The 16,513-nt window shown below is 41.5% G+C and overlaps 1 protein-coding gene across 5 annotated transcripts; it reads right to left on the bottom strand.

Annotated features, from left to right (window-relative positions):
- Window positions 1-5,089: 5,089 nt before the first annotated feature.
- On the bottom strand, window positions 5,090-10,611 carry LOC143471176 (uncharacterized). 5 transcript variants are annotated; one of them, XM_076969562.1, is made up of 3 exons: window positions 8,918-10,611; window positions 8,488-8,639; window positions 5,090-5,198 (listed from the first exon to the last, which is right to left on the bottom strand). In XM_076969562.1, exons 1-2 carry the CDS (start codon window positions 9,949-9,951, stop codon window positions 8,489-8,491), a joined length of 1,185 nt encoding a protein of 394 aa, XP_076825677.1. In that variant the 5' UTR covers window positions 9,952-10,611; the 3' UTR covers window positions 5,090-5,198; window position 8,488. The 5 variants fall into 5 exon arrangements, 2 of the variants coding, with proteins under 2 accessions (XP_076825677.1, XP_076825678.1); XM_076969563.1 differs by having other exon boundaries at window positions 8,927-10,611; XR_013119498.1 differs by lacking the exon at window positions 8,488-8,639 and having other exon boundaries at window positions 5,183-5,198; window positions 8,918-9,004; window positions 9,159-10,611.
- Between the last annotated feature and the right edge of the window lie 5,902 nt (window positions 10,612-16,513).

The following is a 16,513-nucleotide window of genomic DNA, read 5'->3' as shown; positions in this document are numbered from 1 at the left end:
GATACTTACAATGACAACCTTAACGACTGGGGTTCGATCCACGACGGCACTGCAGGTGCATACGGGACGTAAAGCGTTTCGCACTGCTCTACATTGATTTGTAGAAAAAAGAAGAGCCAAAGCTCAGATTGACTTACCTTATTCAAATAGAATACCGACAAGGTGCTGCCGCAGTCTTTTATACCGTTTGTCATTTTTTGCTCTTGTTTCATTCAGCATACCCGCTATAACATGCTAGGTTTATTTAATGTGTCCGCCACTAGGAGACAGCACTTTTGCTGGCTAATGGGTTTTAATAACAATATTACCAACAAAGCTAATATTCCACATAAAGGTAAACCACGTATGAAAGGAAGAATCGTAAGATATTGTGCTCTTTTCCGACGTCTTGATAATTTTTTTTATTGCGCTTTCCTAAGGGAGCAACACATTGCAGACTCCATAACTGTGTCAGCTGCAATTTAATTGCTGTTTTTCGTTGAGAAAACATGAAGCCAGAGTCTCCTACTTTCAACTTACCTCGAGCATGTGTAGAATAACATCAAACTAACTTGTTTTTGTTTTAAAGTCATCTTCAGTACTGACTTTGGCAAGCTTTACAGTTGACGACGGCACGGAGCTTAGAGGAATGTATGGGAATTAATATCTAGGTGGTACGACACGAAAAGCAAAGCGCTGGCCAGAACAGTCACCGTCAGCAAAGTGACGAGCCGCCAGGTTGTCCATCGGACTGAACGAGACATGCGGACGCGGATTATACTTACAATGACATCCTTAACGACTGGGGTTCGATCCACGACGGCACTTCTGGTGCATACGGGACGTAAAGCGTTTCACACTGCTCTAGATTGATTTGATTTTTTATTGCATGAAGCTAATCATACAAATAAGAAGAACAACAAAACAAAAAATCAAGAAAAAACGCAAATGCTTAAAAATACACACTTTGATAGTACGAAAATTCCAAAGTTGACTTCGATTAACACGACGAAAAGAGTATTTCTCAATAAGAATATCACTGCATCATTTAACAAAAAATTGGCGGACAACAACATGTAAACTTAGTACACTGGATAACTCAATCGAAAATGTGAAAGCGGTCTTTTGCCTTGAGACAGATAATTACATCACGTCCAAGTCATTTTCAAGTTTCCAGAAAACAAGATAACAAACACTACGAGGTGGAAAAGGTTATAAAATTAATAACATATTTGCGAAACATGCTCAAAAACAAATTGCACGACGTGTCTCAACTGGAAGTATGCGCAGGGGTGGGGCCTGGGTTTTGTTTGAGTCGATAGTCTAATGCTCTTTTTATGTTTTTAGTCAAGATGTCTGCGGAAAAAATTTTTTTTTCATATAAGCAGCTGTTTCTAAATTTCCATATTTGGTGTCTAGTTGTTGTTATAATTTCCGTTAGAGTTTTGTCTTGTATTTCGTTAAGGTTCGCATTTATTCTCAGGTTTCCTATGTCAATTATCGGATACGGTGATAAGTCGCAATTTAAGACAGTTTTAACAAAATTTTGCACCTGACGCCATTGATGCGTGATGTGTTTACACTTGTAGAAAAAGTGATCTGGTACATTGGGACCAATTTTGCAAAAGGGGCAACTGGTGTCTGTGTTAGGTGCGTAGGTTCCCACGTTTACGTAGCAGGGTAAGATGTTCCAAACGCACCGATAATTATAATTAAAGGTTCTTAAATAGCTGGGCAAAGAACGCGAGTGTACTCTTTTCCATTGATTAATCATGCTGCTGTTAACTGACTTCTTTTCTGCTATTATGCGGTCATATGCTTTTCTTATTTTACCACCAGCCAACTCGTTTGGCTTTAAGTGGTATTTCTTTATAATTTCTATTATGCTTTCATAAAACGGGGAACGTTTTTGCGCGTGTGGCAGATTGTTTAATCTTATTACTCCCAGAATGTCTGACATCGCAAGGCCAATTTGATATTCTACGTAGCAGTCATGTGTAGAGAGAGGTTCGTTAAATATGCTTGCGCGGCAGTAATTTTTTATTACTCTGACATACATAAGATCAGCGTATATTTCGAAATTGGGGATTCTATGTCCTCCATCAAGCTTCGGTTGCTGCAGTTCGTTAATCGTTATATGAGTGTTGTTGCCAACAACATATCTTGTTATTTGGTCGTTGATTATTTTTATTTCACATCGTGAGGCGGGGTAGGTTTGGGCCGCGAAATTGGTTATTGGTAGAAGCTTAGCTTTTATGAAGGTCTCCTTGGCGTCATAGGAGGCGTACGCTTGATTAATGATTTTTATTTCATCTTTAATTCTGTCAACGGTATTTTTCCAGTATTGTGTTACATTTATGTTACCTATTTTTGCGCCCAGCAGGTCAAGTGATTTATCATTCCATTCTATTTCCGTAAGGGGTTGGGGTGGTATGGGGCTGTTTATCGTTAAGCCACGCGTTTTTTGCTTGTTAAGATTTAGGCCTGATGCCTCAGCAAAATTTTGGATAAGCGCCAGGGCCGCATCGACTGAGTAATGGTCACTAAGTGTCAGGGTGATGTCGTCGGCGTAGGAGACGGTTTTTATTTCTCGTCTTCCCCTTAATTGTAACCCTTTAATTTCGTTTTTAGACTTGATTTTAGCAATTAGGGGCTCGGTTGCGATTAAAAAAAGATATAGGCTCAGAGGGTCCCCTTGTCTGATCCCGCGTTTTAGTTCGAAAGCCGGCGATTGGAATCCATTTACCATTACATTGATTGAAACATTGGTATACATGTTTTTCACTATTTGTAAGAAACTATTTGGGAAACACATTCGGTCTAATACATGTAAAAGCCATTTGTGATCAATGGAATCAAAAGCTTTCTTAAAATCTAGTGAAACTAGGTAGCCCTTTTGTCCTTTATCTAGGTTGTGGTCATAGATAGCACCGTTGCTTCGCCAATGTTCTTTCCTGCGGTGGCGAATTGGGTTTTGTCTATTAAGGACGGTATAAGCTCCTTTATTCTATTTGCCAGAATTTTGGTGTATATTTTGTAGTCTAAATTAAGAAGTGTTATAGGGCGGTAGTTATTTAAGTCAGCGTCGTCGCCTTTTTTATGTATTAAGGTTATAACTCCTTTCTTGATTTCGCCTGGGATATTTTCCTTTTCAAACCAATACTGGAAAACTTCGCGAAGTTCTGTTTTAATAATTGGTAAGCATCGTTTGTAAAACTCTGCGCTGATACCGTCAGGTCCTGGCGATTTCCCATTGGCAAGAGATTTTGCAACGTTATCTATTTCTTCGTCGTTTGGCGTACGCTTTAGGATTTCTACATGTTCCGCGCTTACAGCACAATCCACCTCTTTGAGAAAGGTGGTTTGTGTATGTGTGTTAGTTTCTTTCTCGTTATACAGGTTCGACTAAAAAGATCTTACCGTCTCGAGCATTTCATTGGGATTTGAGGTTGGCAAATGATACTTGCCATATAATTCGTTTATGAAGGTTTTCCTCTGTTGTTTTTTATAGTTCGCAAAAAATTCCCTCGATCCTATCTTACCGCAATCTTTTCTATTTTTGGACATTTTGCTTAAAATGTCCTGTTTCTTGTAGTTGCGCACGTTTTGCTGTCAAATAATCTTCGTAAGTGCATTGATTTGCATTCAAAAGGAGGACTTTTTTTTATATTCATTGGTTAACACTAATTCGGTTCGTTTTAATTTTGAATTTCGTTGCCTAGACCATTTTGAAATTAAATTCTTTAGTCTACTTTTTATTGCTATCCACCATGTGTTGGTGTCCTGATAAATAGTGGTTTTTAACGTTTTCCACTGCAGCCATTTAAGGGTTAGTTCATTCAAAAAAGGTCGTCGCTGTAAATTTGGACATTGTTTTTCCATACTCCCCTCCCTCTTGGTATTGGGGCAGTAATATTTAAGGAAATGGTTACTTTCTGGTGGTCTGATAGGTGCGTCATTTCTTGCTCAAACTCTGTGGCTCTGATATTGCTAGATAAATAAAACCTATCGAGGCGCGATTTTGTTTTACCATCTTGCCACGTGAAGTTTTTTGCGTTGCCATTTAACAATCTGAAATGGTCAGAGAGGCCGTGGATATTGCATAGATTTTCCAATTCGGTTGGTTTTCTACGTGGCCTACTTGGGGGTTCTCTATCAATTACTGGATCATCTACTACATTAAAATCACCTGCCAAAATGGTGGCTTCTTTTCCTACGATATATTGATGGACTGTCTCGAAAAAACGGTCGTTTTCTTTTGTGTCATGTGACCTTACGTTGGGCGCATATGTAACCAAACTTTCTCTACCAGGTAAGCTCCCCGCTTAACGGCTAGTCGAATAGCCAGATTGTCTCATTTCTACAAGTCTTTCTTAGATAAAAACAAACGTCTTCCTTTATTAAAACCAAACGTAGACTAACCCAACTCAACCAAAACACAGAATTAATCTTGGCCACATAGCAAGAAAATAAGCGTGGGACGTTAATTACCAAATAGGTCTGCAGGGGTAGTGCGGTGACGCGGAACGAGAAACAAGCTAAAAAAACCCTGCACGTGTAAATAGTAAAGAAGTGCGACAGTGGGAGAGAAGTTATGAAAACGGACAAGCACACGCAAGTACGCATAAATGAAGTAATGAACAGCATCTATAAAAACGGCTGACACACACACATTGGATTAAATTACTGTATAATATAATGCAGCAGAAAAACAGTGCACGCACACACTAAGGTAAAAACTCCCTAACAGTTTACGGGGTAGTAAATATAAAACAAACACTAAGTAGTTATAAACAGCTTACACCGTAAACTAGTGCTTTACAAACCGGGTGTTACAACGTTAAAATGCAGTGCTTATAAAACAGGCGTGAAAAGATATTCTCGTGACATCCCCCCCAGACCAGTTCTTTTCCGGCCCCGGAAAAAATATTCATTATCCGGGTAAAAACGTGTTTGTCTTCGAGCTCGCCGTGGCGGTAGGTTTCTTTCCGTCATGGCCGAAGTGGTCTCGCTGGGAATGGGGCCGTTCTCTACGAGGGCAGGTTGGCTTGTCTCTATTGTCTCGTTATTGCCCTCCTCTGTGATCCTGAGTTGCCCAACTGCCGAGTCTTCCCGTCCTTGACTACTGGATAATTGCTCAGTCGCGCTCGTATTGATTGATGTAGCCTCGGATTCTCCGGTGGCGGTATCCGTTGAATTTTGTGGTATGAACACCAAACCTTCAAAAGGAGAACAGTGGTTAATGCCATTATCCGGAACATGATCGTACGGGAGTTGATTGTCACGCTTGTCATCACTATGAACCCTTAATTTCATTCTGTTAAAATGAACCGTTTGCTCTTTGCCGGCTTTGTCTTTAATAGTATAAGTGGGATGTCGCGCGTTCACTACCGTGAAGGGGCCCTTGTAAGGAAGATGAAATTTGCGATATTCTCCCTGTGGGACCACTTGGTCTTTCAGCCATACTTCTTTCCCCACTTCAATTGGTAGCCCCCTTTGTCGTTGGTCGTAGAGGTCGGCCATCTTCGTTCGTTGTTTCCGTAGCGTTTCCCGCACCGTCTTTTCTGCAATCTTTAACCGCGTTTGTAAATCCTGAATAACCGACGTTTTTAGCACTCCACCGGTCGGTGTGCCCAATAAATCCGCAGGTAAACGAAGCGTACGACCAGTTAATAAGAAATGCGGCGATACACCTGTGCTGTCGTGGACGCTCGCGTTATAGGCCGCCACGACGGCTGACAAAGCTTGATCCCAACTACGTTGATCCTCCTGTACGTAATTTCGTAACATGGTGATGATAGTCTTGTTGTTTCTTTCAACTCCCCCGTTCCCTTGTGGATGATAACTTGTGGTCCTTGTTTTCGAACAACCCATCAATCGTAATAGTTCTTTGAAGACCTCGCTCTCAAAATTCCCACCCCGGTCGCTGTGGATAACATCTGGTACACCATGAACTGTGAACCATCGGTGGAACAAGACGTCCGCTGTGGTTTTTGCTGTTTGATTGCGCATGGGCCAGGCCCTTACATACTTGGTAAATAAATCGCACGCCACCAAGATGTATTGAAAACCTGATGATGTCATAGGTAGAGGTCCCACGACGTCTATTTCTACTCTCTGCATCGCCCTATCTTCCGTGGACGGAACCAACCTCGCCCTTGGCTCGGCCGGCGGTTTCTTGTTCCTTTGACATACATCGCAGTTTCGGCAATATTTTTCGGTGTCCTGTCTCCAACCAGGCCAATAAAATTTTTCTTCTACTTTGTGGCAAGTTTTCGTCAACCCTAAATGAGCCCCGCCAAGAACGCAATCGTGTAGTGACTGCAACACAGACAAACGCATAGGTTCCGGAGTTATAAGTCGATAACAGTGTGTTCCCGGTAAACTGCGATTACTATTCGCCCAATAAACAGGGCCGTCAAAAGTGTGTAAACTTCCAAATTGGGCCCATAGATGCTTAGTCATTCTTGACAAGTTTTTAACATGTTTGTACGGAGGTCTTTTCCCCAACTGTAGCCATCTCAAAGCGGGGGCAATCTCTGCGTCCTCTTCCTGTAGATTCAGTACTTCATTCGGAAGAAACCCGATGTTGCCTCTAAGATCTATGTTGTTGACTGTTTGCTTGGAATCTTCGAGGCTTGTTGCAACTTGTTGGTCATGCCATTTGTAGGGGAGGTTCACCTGTGTACCTTCGTTAGGGCGTCGACTCAACGCGTCAGCGTTTTTGTGTTTTTGTCCTGGTCGATGGAGTAGCTCAAAATTGTACTCGGCAAGGTGTTCTACCCATCGAGCGCATTGTCCATACAACTCCTTTGACTGCCATAACCAACGCAACGATGCATGGTCCGTCCTCAGCAAAAACTTTTGACCTAGGAGGTGACACCTATTCAATTTTGTTGCCCAGACGACCGCCAGAAGCTCTTTTCGAGTCGTGGAGTAGTTCTTTTCTGCTTTCCCTAGAGATCGGCTACAATACGAGATCACACGCTCTCTGTCATCTATGACTTGTGACAGAACAGCGCCAATTGCGTTATCGGATGCATCGGTGTCGAGAATAAACGGCTTGTTGTAGTTTGGGTATGCCAGCACTGGTGCGGTACACAGCAAACGCTTCAAAGTAGCAAAGGCGTTCTGATGCTCTTCGGTCCACTGAAACTTCTTGTTCTTCTCGGTGAGTTTGTGCAACGGTGAGGCAATTTTGGCATAATTTGGAATAAACTTCCTATAATATGATGTCAGGCCTACAAACTGTCGAACGTGTTTCACGGTGTGAGGTATCGGCCAATTCGCGACTGCCTCTAATTTCTCGGCGTCACACATCACGCCTTCCTTAGAAATTTTATGCCCCAAAAATTTCACCGATTCTTGGAAAAGGGAGCATTTGGACGGTTTCAGTGTTAAACCGGCTTCTTCCAGTCGATTTAGAACGTCGCTTAAACGAGACATGTGTTCCCCGAATGTGCGACCATACACGATCACATCGTCTAAATATGCTAAAGCGCCGCGCCACTCCAATCCATTTAGAACGATGTGCATCAATCGTTGAAATGTAGCCGCCGAATTGCTAAGACCCATCGGCATAACGTTCCATTCATATAACCCCATGTGGGTGGTAAAAGCCGTAACCTCGCGGGACCTGTGATTCATGGGTATTTGCCAATACCCTGAACGCAGATCCAGAGTAGAAAAATAAATGTTACTCGACAATTCGTCCAGGCTCTCGTCGACACGTGGGATTGGGAAACTGTTCTTTTTCATCAGGTCATTTACGCGCCTGTAATCAACACAAAACCTCACCTCGCCCGATTTTTTTCGTACAAGAACAATGGCGCTGGACCAAGGGGATGTGGATGTGCGAACCAAGCCTTGCTTCTCCATTTCCGTGAGGATTTCTTCTACCTTTCGCTTGTCTCGAGGGGGTATTCGGCGATGCGGTTGTCTCACGGGGGCGCTAGTCCCAATATCGACATGGTGTTCTATCAAGTCGGTTTTGCCTAGATCGAATTGACTGGTCGAAAAACACTTCCAATGCTTCGATAATAAATTGAGTACTTCGCGACGTTCACTCTTAGACAGCTTCGTCCCTAAATCTACGCCTTCTTCGATAGCTTGCAAGTGATCACGCTGGGGTTTAAAACGATGTTCTTCTACCGACGCTACGGAACATCTTTGGTCGGAGTTCACAATGCATCGGTTATTATTACAGTCACACGTGGAGTTTAATCTCGAAACTAAAGCGCACGTGCCGGGCTGGTAAACATCACCTCCGCCGAATACAGAGACTGGATGTAGGGTGGCGACCCTGGTTCCGTTGACTAATCTGACTTCGTCATCACTGAAATTAGCCAATCGAATGGGGACCTTTCCGTTCTGAACTTGCGTGAGGTAGTTACCCGCTAGTATCCCATATTTATCATTCAATCGGAGATTACCTTCAACTAGTGCCGGGAACTCAACGTCGGGTATCTTAATCATCGGATCCATACAAAATATGCCAGAAGTACACACCTCAGTGGAAGCGGGGACGATCAGGTCTTCGACGATATAAACCTCGTTTCGTTGTAAGGTCACTCTTCCATCGAGCAGGGGTGTTGACGACGATCCGGCTTCTAGAATTTTGTCCTTGTAGCAGATCCGGCATTGGTGATGCTGGACGAAATCTAACCCAATGATGAAATCTTCCGTGAGTTGATTAACTACGTAGATTTCGCACTCTGTGATCAAACCGGCCACTTGCACTGATAACGTGACAAGGCCTAACACCTGTAGGGCCGTCCCGCTAGCCGTAGTTAACTGTGTATCTAACGTGGGGCCTAGTGTAGTACTCGGATTTTCTGATGAAACTTTATCGAACAAAGTTTTAGACATGAGTGATACGCTGGCTCCCGTGTCTACCAGAGCACAAATGGGCACAGAACACAACATCATATTAACATACTTGCATAACCTTTTCCGGTAATGTTGTTGAGCGGGTGTTGCGGTGGCTGGAGCAGGCGGACAGGATCGATTCCAACTTAACTTTGATCTGTTTACATCACATGCGTTAGTCCGAGGGTTGTGATTCGTAGCTAGGCTTTGACGGTTTAGGCAATCTCGCCTAAATGAATCATATTTAGACGGATTTGCATTTGAACGTGGGTTGTTTAGGACCCCACGTGTTTTATCGGAAGGGGACTTACGGTTTCGGTATCGTTGATTTCTTCCTTCAGACGGACCCGGTGCGCGTGGTTTCCAATGGAGGCGATCCACGTCTCGTTGTAAAGTGTTCATTTGCGTTTTCACTGAAGACACAGTTTCGTCAATACTTGAAATCCGGCCTTGAATATTGTCATTAAACAATTTTATCTCGCCACTTATCTTAGCAAGTTCATTCTTCATCAAAACAGTCGCTTCGTCCTGGCGGCTTTCGTCTCCATGTGAAAGTCGAGCGACAGTGAACACGTCTGAACACGGAGTCTTTTCCGAGACGTCCAGGGCAATGGCTCGGGCGCTGGTAATGAAGAAGTCTCTGCCGATCTCTAGGTCTGCGACTAAGGTTTCCGATATTTTGCGGTTTCTCAAACCCCGGATCAATGCCAAGTAGAGTACCTCATTTTTTACAGGTGCTTGATCTGCACTGGCGTATGCCATGTCACCCTGTTTCCGCAAAGCGTAGACGAATGATCGTGTAGATTCGTCCGGTTTCTGTACCCTATCCAAAAGGCTATTTTTTAATCTGCTGATTTCCGCCTTTGATCGCCCTGCTTCTGAAGCCCTTTCCACCAACTCGTCGAACTCTAAGTCGTAGACGGAGGCATCTTTCCCTTGAATTTCCCAGACAAAGTCCTTATCGAAACTTTCAATGAGGAGGTGTTTCTTAAAATCTTGATTTGCCCTAACGCTGGCGCAGTAAGAGTTAAAAACTTTGAGAAAGTCTTGAAAGTCTTCATTGGACTTATATCTTAGTAGAGGCAACGTCACATTAAAAGCCATACTGGTAAACAATACCTTGATACCTTGATACCTTTTTGACTGCGGGATCCTGGCGCGCTCGCCAATTGTAACCAAACTTTCTCTACCAGGTAAGCTCCCCGCTTAACGGCTAGTCGAATAGCCAGATTGTCTCATTTCTACAAGTCTTTCTTAGATAAAAACAAACGTCTTCCTTTATTAAAACCAAACGTAGACTAACCCAACTCAACCAAAACACAGAATTAATCTTGGCCACATAGCAAGAAAATAAGCGTGGGACGTTAATTACCAAATAGGTCTGCAGGGGTAGTGCGGTGACGCGGAACGAGAAACAAGCTAAAAAAACCCTGCACGTGTAAATAGTAAAGAAGTGCGACAGTGGGAGAGAAGTTATGAAAACGGACAAGCACACGCAAGTACGCATAAATGAAGTAATGAACAGCATCTATAAAAACGGCTGACACACACACATTGGATTAAATTACTGTATAATATAATGCAGCAGAAAAACAGTGCACGCACACACTAAGGTAAAAACTCCCTAACAGTTTACGGGGTAGTAAATATAAAACAAACACTAAGTAGTTATAAACAGCTTACACCGTAAACTAGTGCTTTACAAACCGGGTGTTACAACGTTAAAATGCAGTGCTTATAAAACAGGCGTGAAAAGATATTCTCGTGACACATATACATTTACTATTTTAAAATCTTGATCATACATTGTTACAATTGCAGTGATTAGGCGGCCTTCAAGGTCTCTTTCGATTGTTTTAAAACTTATGGCGTAATGATTAATCAAAATCGCAACACCTTTAGAAGGCAGTTTCTTTTTTGGTGCGGAATTAAAAACAGCTCGATCTGTATGCCATTCGTTTTGCCATTTGGCTTCGTTATGGGGTTCGCATTTAGTCTCTTGTAACAGAAATATGTGGGCCTTATCTTTCTTCAACGTGCTAAAAAGCTCTGCGCGTTTTGCTGCTTTCGTTTAACCCATGGCAATTAAGAGTGCAAATTTTAAGGTAGCAAGTCATTGTTTTACAAGAGATAAGGACTGGTTTGATAAAAAAAACAACGTACGTTCCACTGATAAGGCAAATACCAGAACAGGTATTAACATAATAAACAATATCTAGATTACAGTACACTTTACAAAACCACACATTTTTTGAAAGGGCTATTCTTATGATATATATAAACATTAAAAATTTGTCGAGTTTTGGAAAAGGTGTGTCTGGCACGTATTGATGGTCGAAAACTTTATATTTGTATTGTTTAAGGCTTTCCCTACGTTCTTCATTATTTTGTTTACAGTTACATCTGTAACAGACCATTTTGCAGGTGTGGCAAAAACAATAATCACTTATCTTACGTTTTTGCAAGCAGTTGATTACAGTAATTAAGAAACGGCGGCAGATTGCGAGTTTCAACATGTAAAATTCCATCTCCTTATCAGAGAATGCAGGCCTTAGCAATTTGGAGTAATTAAGTCTTTTAACTTTACACACTAACATTTGAAAAGAATGATCAAGAAATTGTTCAAACATTTGCGGATGCGTTTAATTTCAAATTATCTGGTACATATGTGTAACCACAGGTTTCACAGGTTTGCTGTTTAAATCTGTGCGTGCCTCTTAAATTGTTATCCGAACAATGACATAAGTAGTATATTTTACTACAGTTTGTACACTGAATAATTTCATTGCGGCCTGGTTGCTGTAAAGTTTCATTACAAGAACACATGATCTCACCTTCGTAAATTTGTTCACTGTAGTTATTGGTGTTTTCATTGTAGGTCTTTTCTTCTTCCAATCCATCTTCTTTTGGTCTTTGTGTCAGGGGGTATTCGTCGTCCGAGTCTGTGGAGTTGGTTTCATAGTCTTGGTCTTCTTTTTGCTTTTGGTGTGGAGGTTTTTCATCACTGGAGTTGTTTGGTGTTCGGATTCGTCTTTTTCTGATCTTTTTTCTTAGGAGATTTGTTTCTCGGTTCGATTGTGGAGTGTCACTGTCTCCTTTTGGTACTGTTGTTTCTATTATAGATTCATCATAATAATCAATATTTGGTTTTGCCGTAGCATTACCTTTATCGTGTTGTGTTGCTGTTGGTGTCGAGTGTTGTGGCTGTTGATATCTCCGCAGTAGAGTTTCGGCTGGGGTTGGGTCGAGTTCTTCTGTATCAGCGTTGAATTGTCTGTTTTGTGAGAACTTTATTCCATCGGTCGTTGAATGACTTGATGATTCTAACGAAAAAGTTCCCGCATGTAGGTTTTCTTTCGTTATTCGGTATTCACATTCTCTGGCGAGATGCCCCGTTTCGCAGCAGTAACCACATGTTTTTTCTTGACCCTCGTATTCTATTAAAAACCTGTAGTGTCCGAAGTATATGAAGGACGGTGGTCTGGCCTTAATTAGATCTTCTCTTTTAACTGTGTAGATCCTTCTGCCATCTTTTTTCTGTTGCAGTCTGTCGGTACCGATCTTTGCCTTGCTGAACGGCCCAATTTTTGCAACAAATTGGTGTATCGACTGCGGGGGGAAGTCGATTGGAACCCACGCGACGGTTATGTTGGTGAACTCATCTCCCTGGGCGATAGCACTCTGTACGTTTGGTACATTTCTCAATGCTTGGGCCATTTTCACGGCTGTATTTTTGCTGTTGAAAGTCAATTCAATTTGCTGTCCCGGGCGCTGGACTACACCTTCTAAAGATGACAGTGGAATTTTCGCCTTTCTCAGCATTTCATACATTTGGTTTTAGCTTCGTTTAAGGTTAGGCCAGATGCCTTTGAAAATCTGTCGACCAAATCGAGCGCGAGATGGATATCAGCAGGGTTTTTAAGACACAACGTTGTGTCGTCGGCATAATTTACACATTTTACTTCTTTTCTGTCGCTTAACTGAGGACCTTTGATATATGCAGTCTCATTGAGCTTAGACATTAAAGGCTCTACCGCAATTAGAAACAGGTGTAGACTTAAGGGGTCCCCTTGTCTCACGCCTCGGTTCAATTTAAAATCTTTTGACAGGTGTCCGTTTAAGATTATTTTCGCAACGCTATCGCTATACAAATCTCTTATGCATGCACATAGCATTTCTGGGAACCGCATTTCAGTCAAAACTCTCATTAACCAATTATGTTCTATTGAGTCAAAAGCTTTTTTAAAATCAAGGGATAAAAAGTACAGGCTTTGCATTTTTCTTTTCGCATTTTCATGTAAATCTCTTAAAAGGATCGTGGCTTCTGACAATTGCTTACCTTTTGTGGCGTACTGATGCTCATGTATGACCTCTTTGAGAGTTTCCCTTATTCTATTTGCCAGTATTTTTGTATATATTTTGTAGTCCAAATTTAACAGGGTAATTGGTCGATAATTGTCTAGGTCCGCATCATCGCCTTTTTTATAAATTAGAGTGATGGCGCCTTTCTTAATTTCTTTGGGGATTTTTTTCTCTTTAAACCAGTGTTTAAAGATTTCACTCATTTTGTTACCTATTATATTCCAACAGGTTTTATAAAATTCACCGCTTAGTCCGTCCGGCCCAGGCGTTTTCCCATTTGCAAGAGTCTGCACAACGTTTTGGATTTCGGCGTTACTTATTTCACAATCTAATTTTAGAACACTTTCGGGCGAAATATGGCGCAGATTGCTCGAAATGAACAAATCTTGTATTTCTACATCTGTCTTTCTTGACGAGTATAGCTTGGTATAATAATTTTTAGTGGTCCGCAGCATTTCTCCCGGTACGCTGGTGGGCAAGCCGTTTACGTCATATATTTCTTCGATATATGTTTGTGAACGTTTTTTATTAAAATGCGCAAAAAATTCCCTTGAGCCAATTTTTTCTTTACTTTCTCTGTTTTTTAAGATAGATTCATAAATTCGTTTCTTTCTATAATTTCTTAGTTCTCGTTTCGCTTCAACGTATTTACAGTAGTTTGCCGGGTTGTCACCGAGTCGAATTTGTGCGGATTTAAAATTAGTCATTAAGTGATCTTCATACATTTTTCTTTCAGCGTGTCGACCTTTTGTAAATTCCACAATTAAAGTTTTTAACCTACGTTTCGTGTCTGTCCACCAATCACTGGGGGTTTTATACACATATTCTTGCAGCGTGCACCATTGTTTCCATCTGCATTCTAATACTTCGAGAAATTCCTTATCTGTATAAGTTTGCGTATTATTTTTCCAGAGGCCGATACCTCTAGGGGGAGGAGCGACGACATTTAAGTTTATTGTTATTTTTGTGGTCTGTCAAATGAGACGGTTGCTGGCTAATTTCTGTTGCGTGGAGATATTTTGACAGATAAAATCGGTCAATGCGCGATTTACTAATTCCGTTCTGCCACGTATAAATTTTCTTTTGGCCGTATATTTCCCGAAAATGGTCTTTTAGATCATATGTTTCGCAAAGTTTCATCAGTTCAGTTTTCCTATATCGGTTTCGAAAGGGAGGATATTTGTCTAAAGTCAGGTCGTCGACAATATTAAAGTCACCGGCTAGGACTGTGGGCAATTTTTCATCGACATACTGGTACATTTGTTTAAAAAATCTATCGTTTTCACGAATATCCCCGGAATTTACGTTTGGTGCGTAAATATTTATTACTTTTAAAAGGTGGCTATGTATTGATAAAACCGCACTGATTATTCTACCCTCTAAGTCGTAATCTGCTTCTTTAAAGCTAACGGCGGGATGATTGATCAAAACTGCAACTCCCCCACCCTGGTATGTCTTTTTGGGCGCGGAATTAAAAAGCGCTTTTGACTCGTCCCATTCCCTGCACCAATCATTTTCTTTATCAGGGGGACATTTCGTTTCTTGAAGTAAAATTAATTGCGCTTTATCATTTTTTAAACCCTCAAACAAATCGCGGCGTTTTATGGCATTATTTAAGCCTCTACAATTAAGCGATGTGATACTGAGGTATGCAGTCATGGGAAATTGGAAAATTGAAAATAAATACACTAGCATTTTTTTGTTTACAGTTACGTCTGTAACAGGCCATTTTGCAGGTGCGGCAAAAACGACAATCACTTATCCCACGTTTTTGCAAGCAGTTGATCACAGTAATTAAGAAACGGCAGCAGATTGCGCGTTTCAGCATGTGAAATTCCATCTCCTTATCAGAGAATGCACGCTTTAGCAATTTGGAGTAATTAAGTCTTTTAACTTTACACACTAACATTCCAAAAGAATGATCAAGAAATTGTTCAAACATTTGCGGTTGCGTTTAATTTCAAATTATCTGGTACATATGTGTAACCACAGGTTTCACAGGTTTGCTGTTTAAATCTGTGCGTGCCTCTTAAATTGTTATCCGAACAATGACATAGGCAGTATACTTTACTACAGTTTGTACACTGAATAATTTCATTGCAGCCTGGTTGCTGTAAAGTTTCATTGCAAGAACACACGATCTCACCTTCGTAAATTTGTTCACTGTAGTTATTGGTGTTTTCATTGTAGGTCTTTTCTTCTTCCAATCCATCTTCTTTTGGTCTCTGTGTCAAGGGGTATTCGTCGTCCGAGTCTGTGGAGTTGGTTTCATAGTCTTGGTCTTCTTTTTGCTTTTGGTGTGGAGGTTTTTCATCACTGGAGTTGTTTGGTGTTCGGATTCGTCTTTTGGTGATCTTTTTTCTTAGGAGATTTGTTTCTCGGTTCGATTGTGGGGTGTCACTGTCTCGTTTTGGTGCTGTTGTTTCTATTATAGATTCATCATAATAATCAATATTTGGTTTTGCCATAGCATTACCTTTATCGTGTTGTTTTGCTGTTGGTGTCGAGTGTTGTGGCTGTCGATATCTTTGCCGTAGAGATTCGGCTGGGGTTGGGTCGAGTTCTTCTGTGTCAGTGTCGGAATGTCATTTTTGTGAGAATTTTATTCCATCCGTCGTTGAATGAGTTGATGAATCTAACGAAAAAGTCCCCGAATGTAGGTTTTCTTTCATTATTCTGTATTCACATTCTCTGGCGAGATGCCCTGTTTCGCAGCAGTAGCCACATGTTTTGGCTTGTCCCTCGTATTCTATTAAAAACCTGTAGTGTCCGAAGTATATGAAGGAGGGTGGTCTGGCCTTAATTAGATCTTCTTTTTTAACTGTATAGATCCTTCTGCCATCTTTTTTCTGTTGCAGTCTGTCGGTGCCGATCTTTGCCTTGCTGAACGGTCCAATTTTTGCAACAAATTGATCTATCGACTGCGGGGGGAATTCGATTGGAACCCACGCGACGGTTATGTTGGTGAACTCATCTCCCTGGGCGATAGCACTCTGTACATTTGGTACATTTCTCAATGCTTGGGCCATTTTCACGGCTGTATTTTTGCTGTTAAAGGTCGATTCAACTTGCTGTCCCGGGCGCTGGACTACACCTTCTAAAGATAACAGTGGAATTTTCGCCTTTCTCAGTGTTTCATATATTTCTTGACGTTTTAGAGCGGTATTAAATTTGACGGAAACTTCTCTTTCTCTGTTGTAGTTTTTGGGTAGGTCAAAGGACCATATACCCTGTCTTTTAACTCGATCTGCGTACGTGAGTACCATAATATCTTTTGAGCTAGCCCTAAAGAGGGCTCCTTGCG

The sequence above is a fragment of the Clavelina lepadiformis genome, chromosome 9, assembly GCF_947623445.1.
Source record: "Clavelina lepadiformis chromosome 9, kaClaLepa1.1, whole genome shotgun sequence".
NCBI classification, from domain to species: domain Eukaryota; kingdom Metazoa; phylum Chordata; class Ascidiacea; order Aplousobranchia; family Clavelinidae; genus Clavelina; species Clavelina lepadiformis.
Note: the sequence above shows the minus strand (reverse complement) of the source record. Positions and strands in the feature narration are given on the sequence as shown.

What these genes read in the sequence shown, in the direction of transcription:
- LOC143471176 (XM_076969562.1), bottom strand. Translation starts at nt 9,951, where the DNA reads ATGGCTTTTAATGTGACGTTGCCTCTACTAAGATATAAGTCCAATGAA. An exon ending in TACCGGAAAAGGTTATGCAA is followed by an intron (nt 8,640 to 8,917) that starts GTATGTTAATAT and finishes TCATTGGGTTAG; the next exon opens with ATTTCGTCCAGCATCACCAA.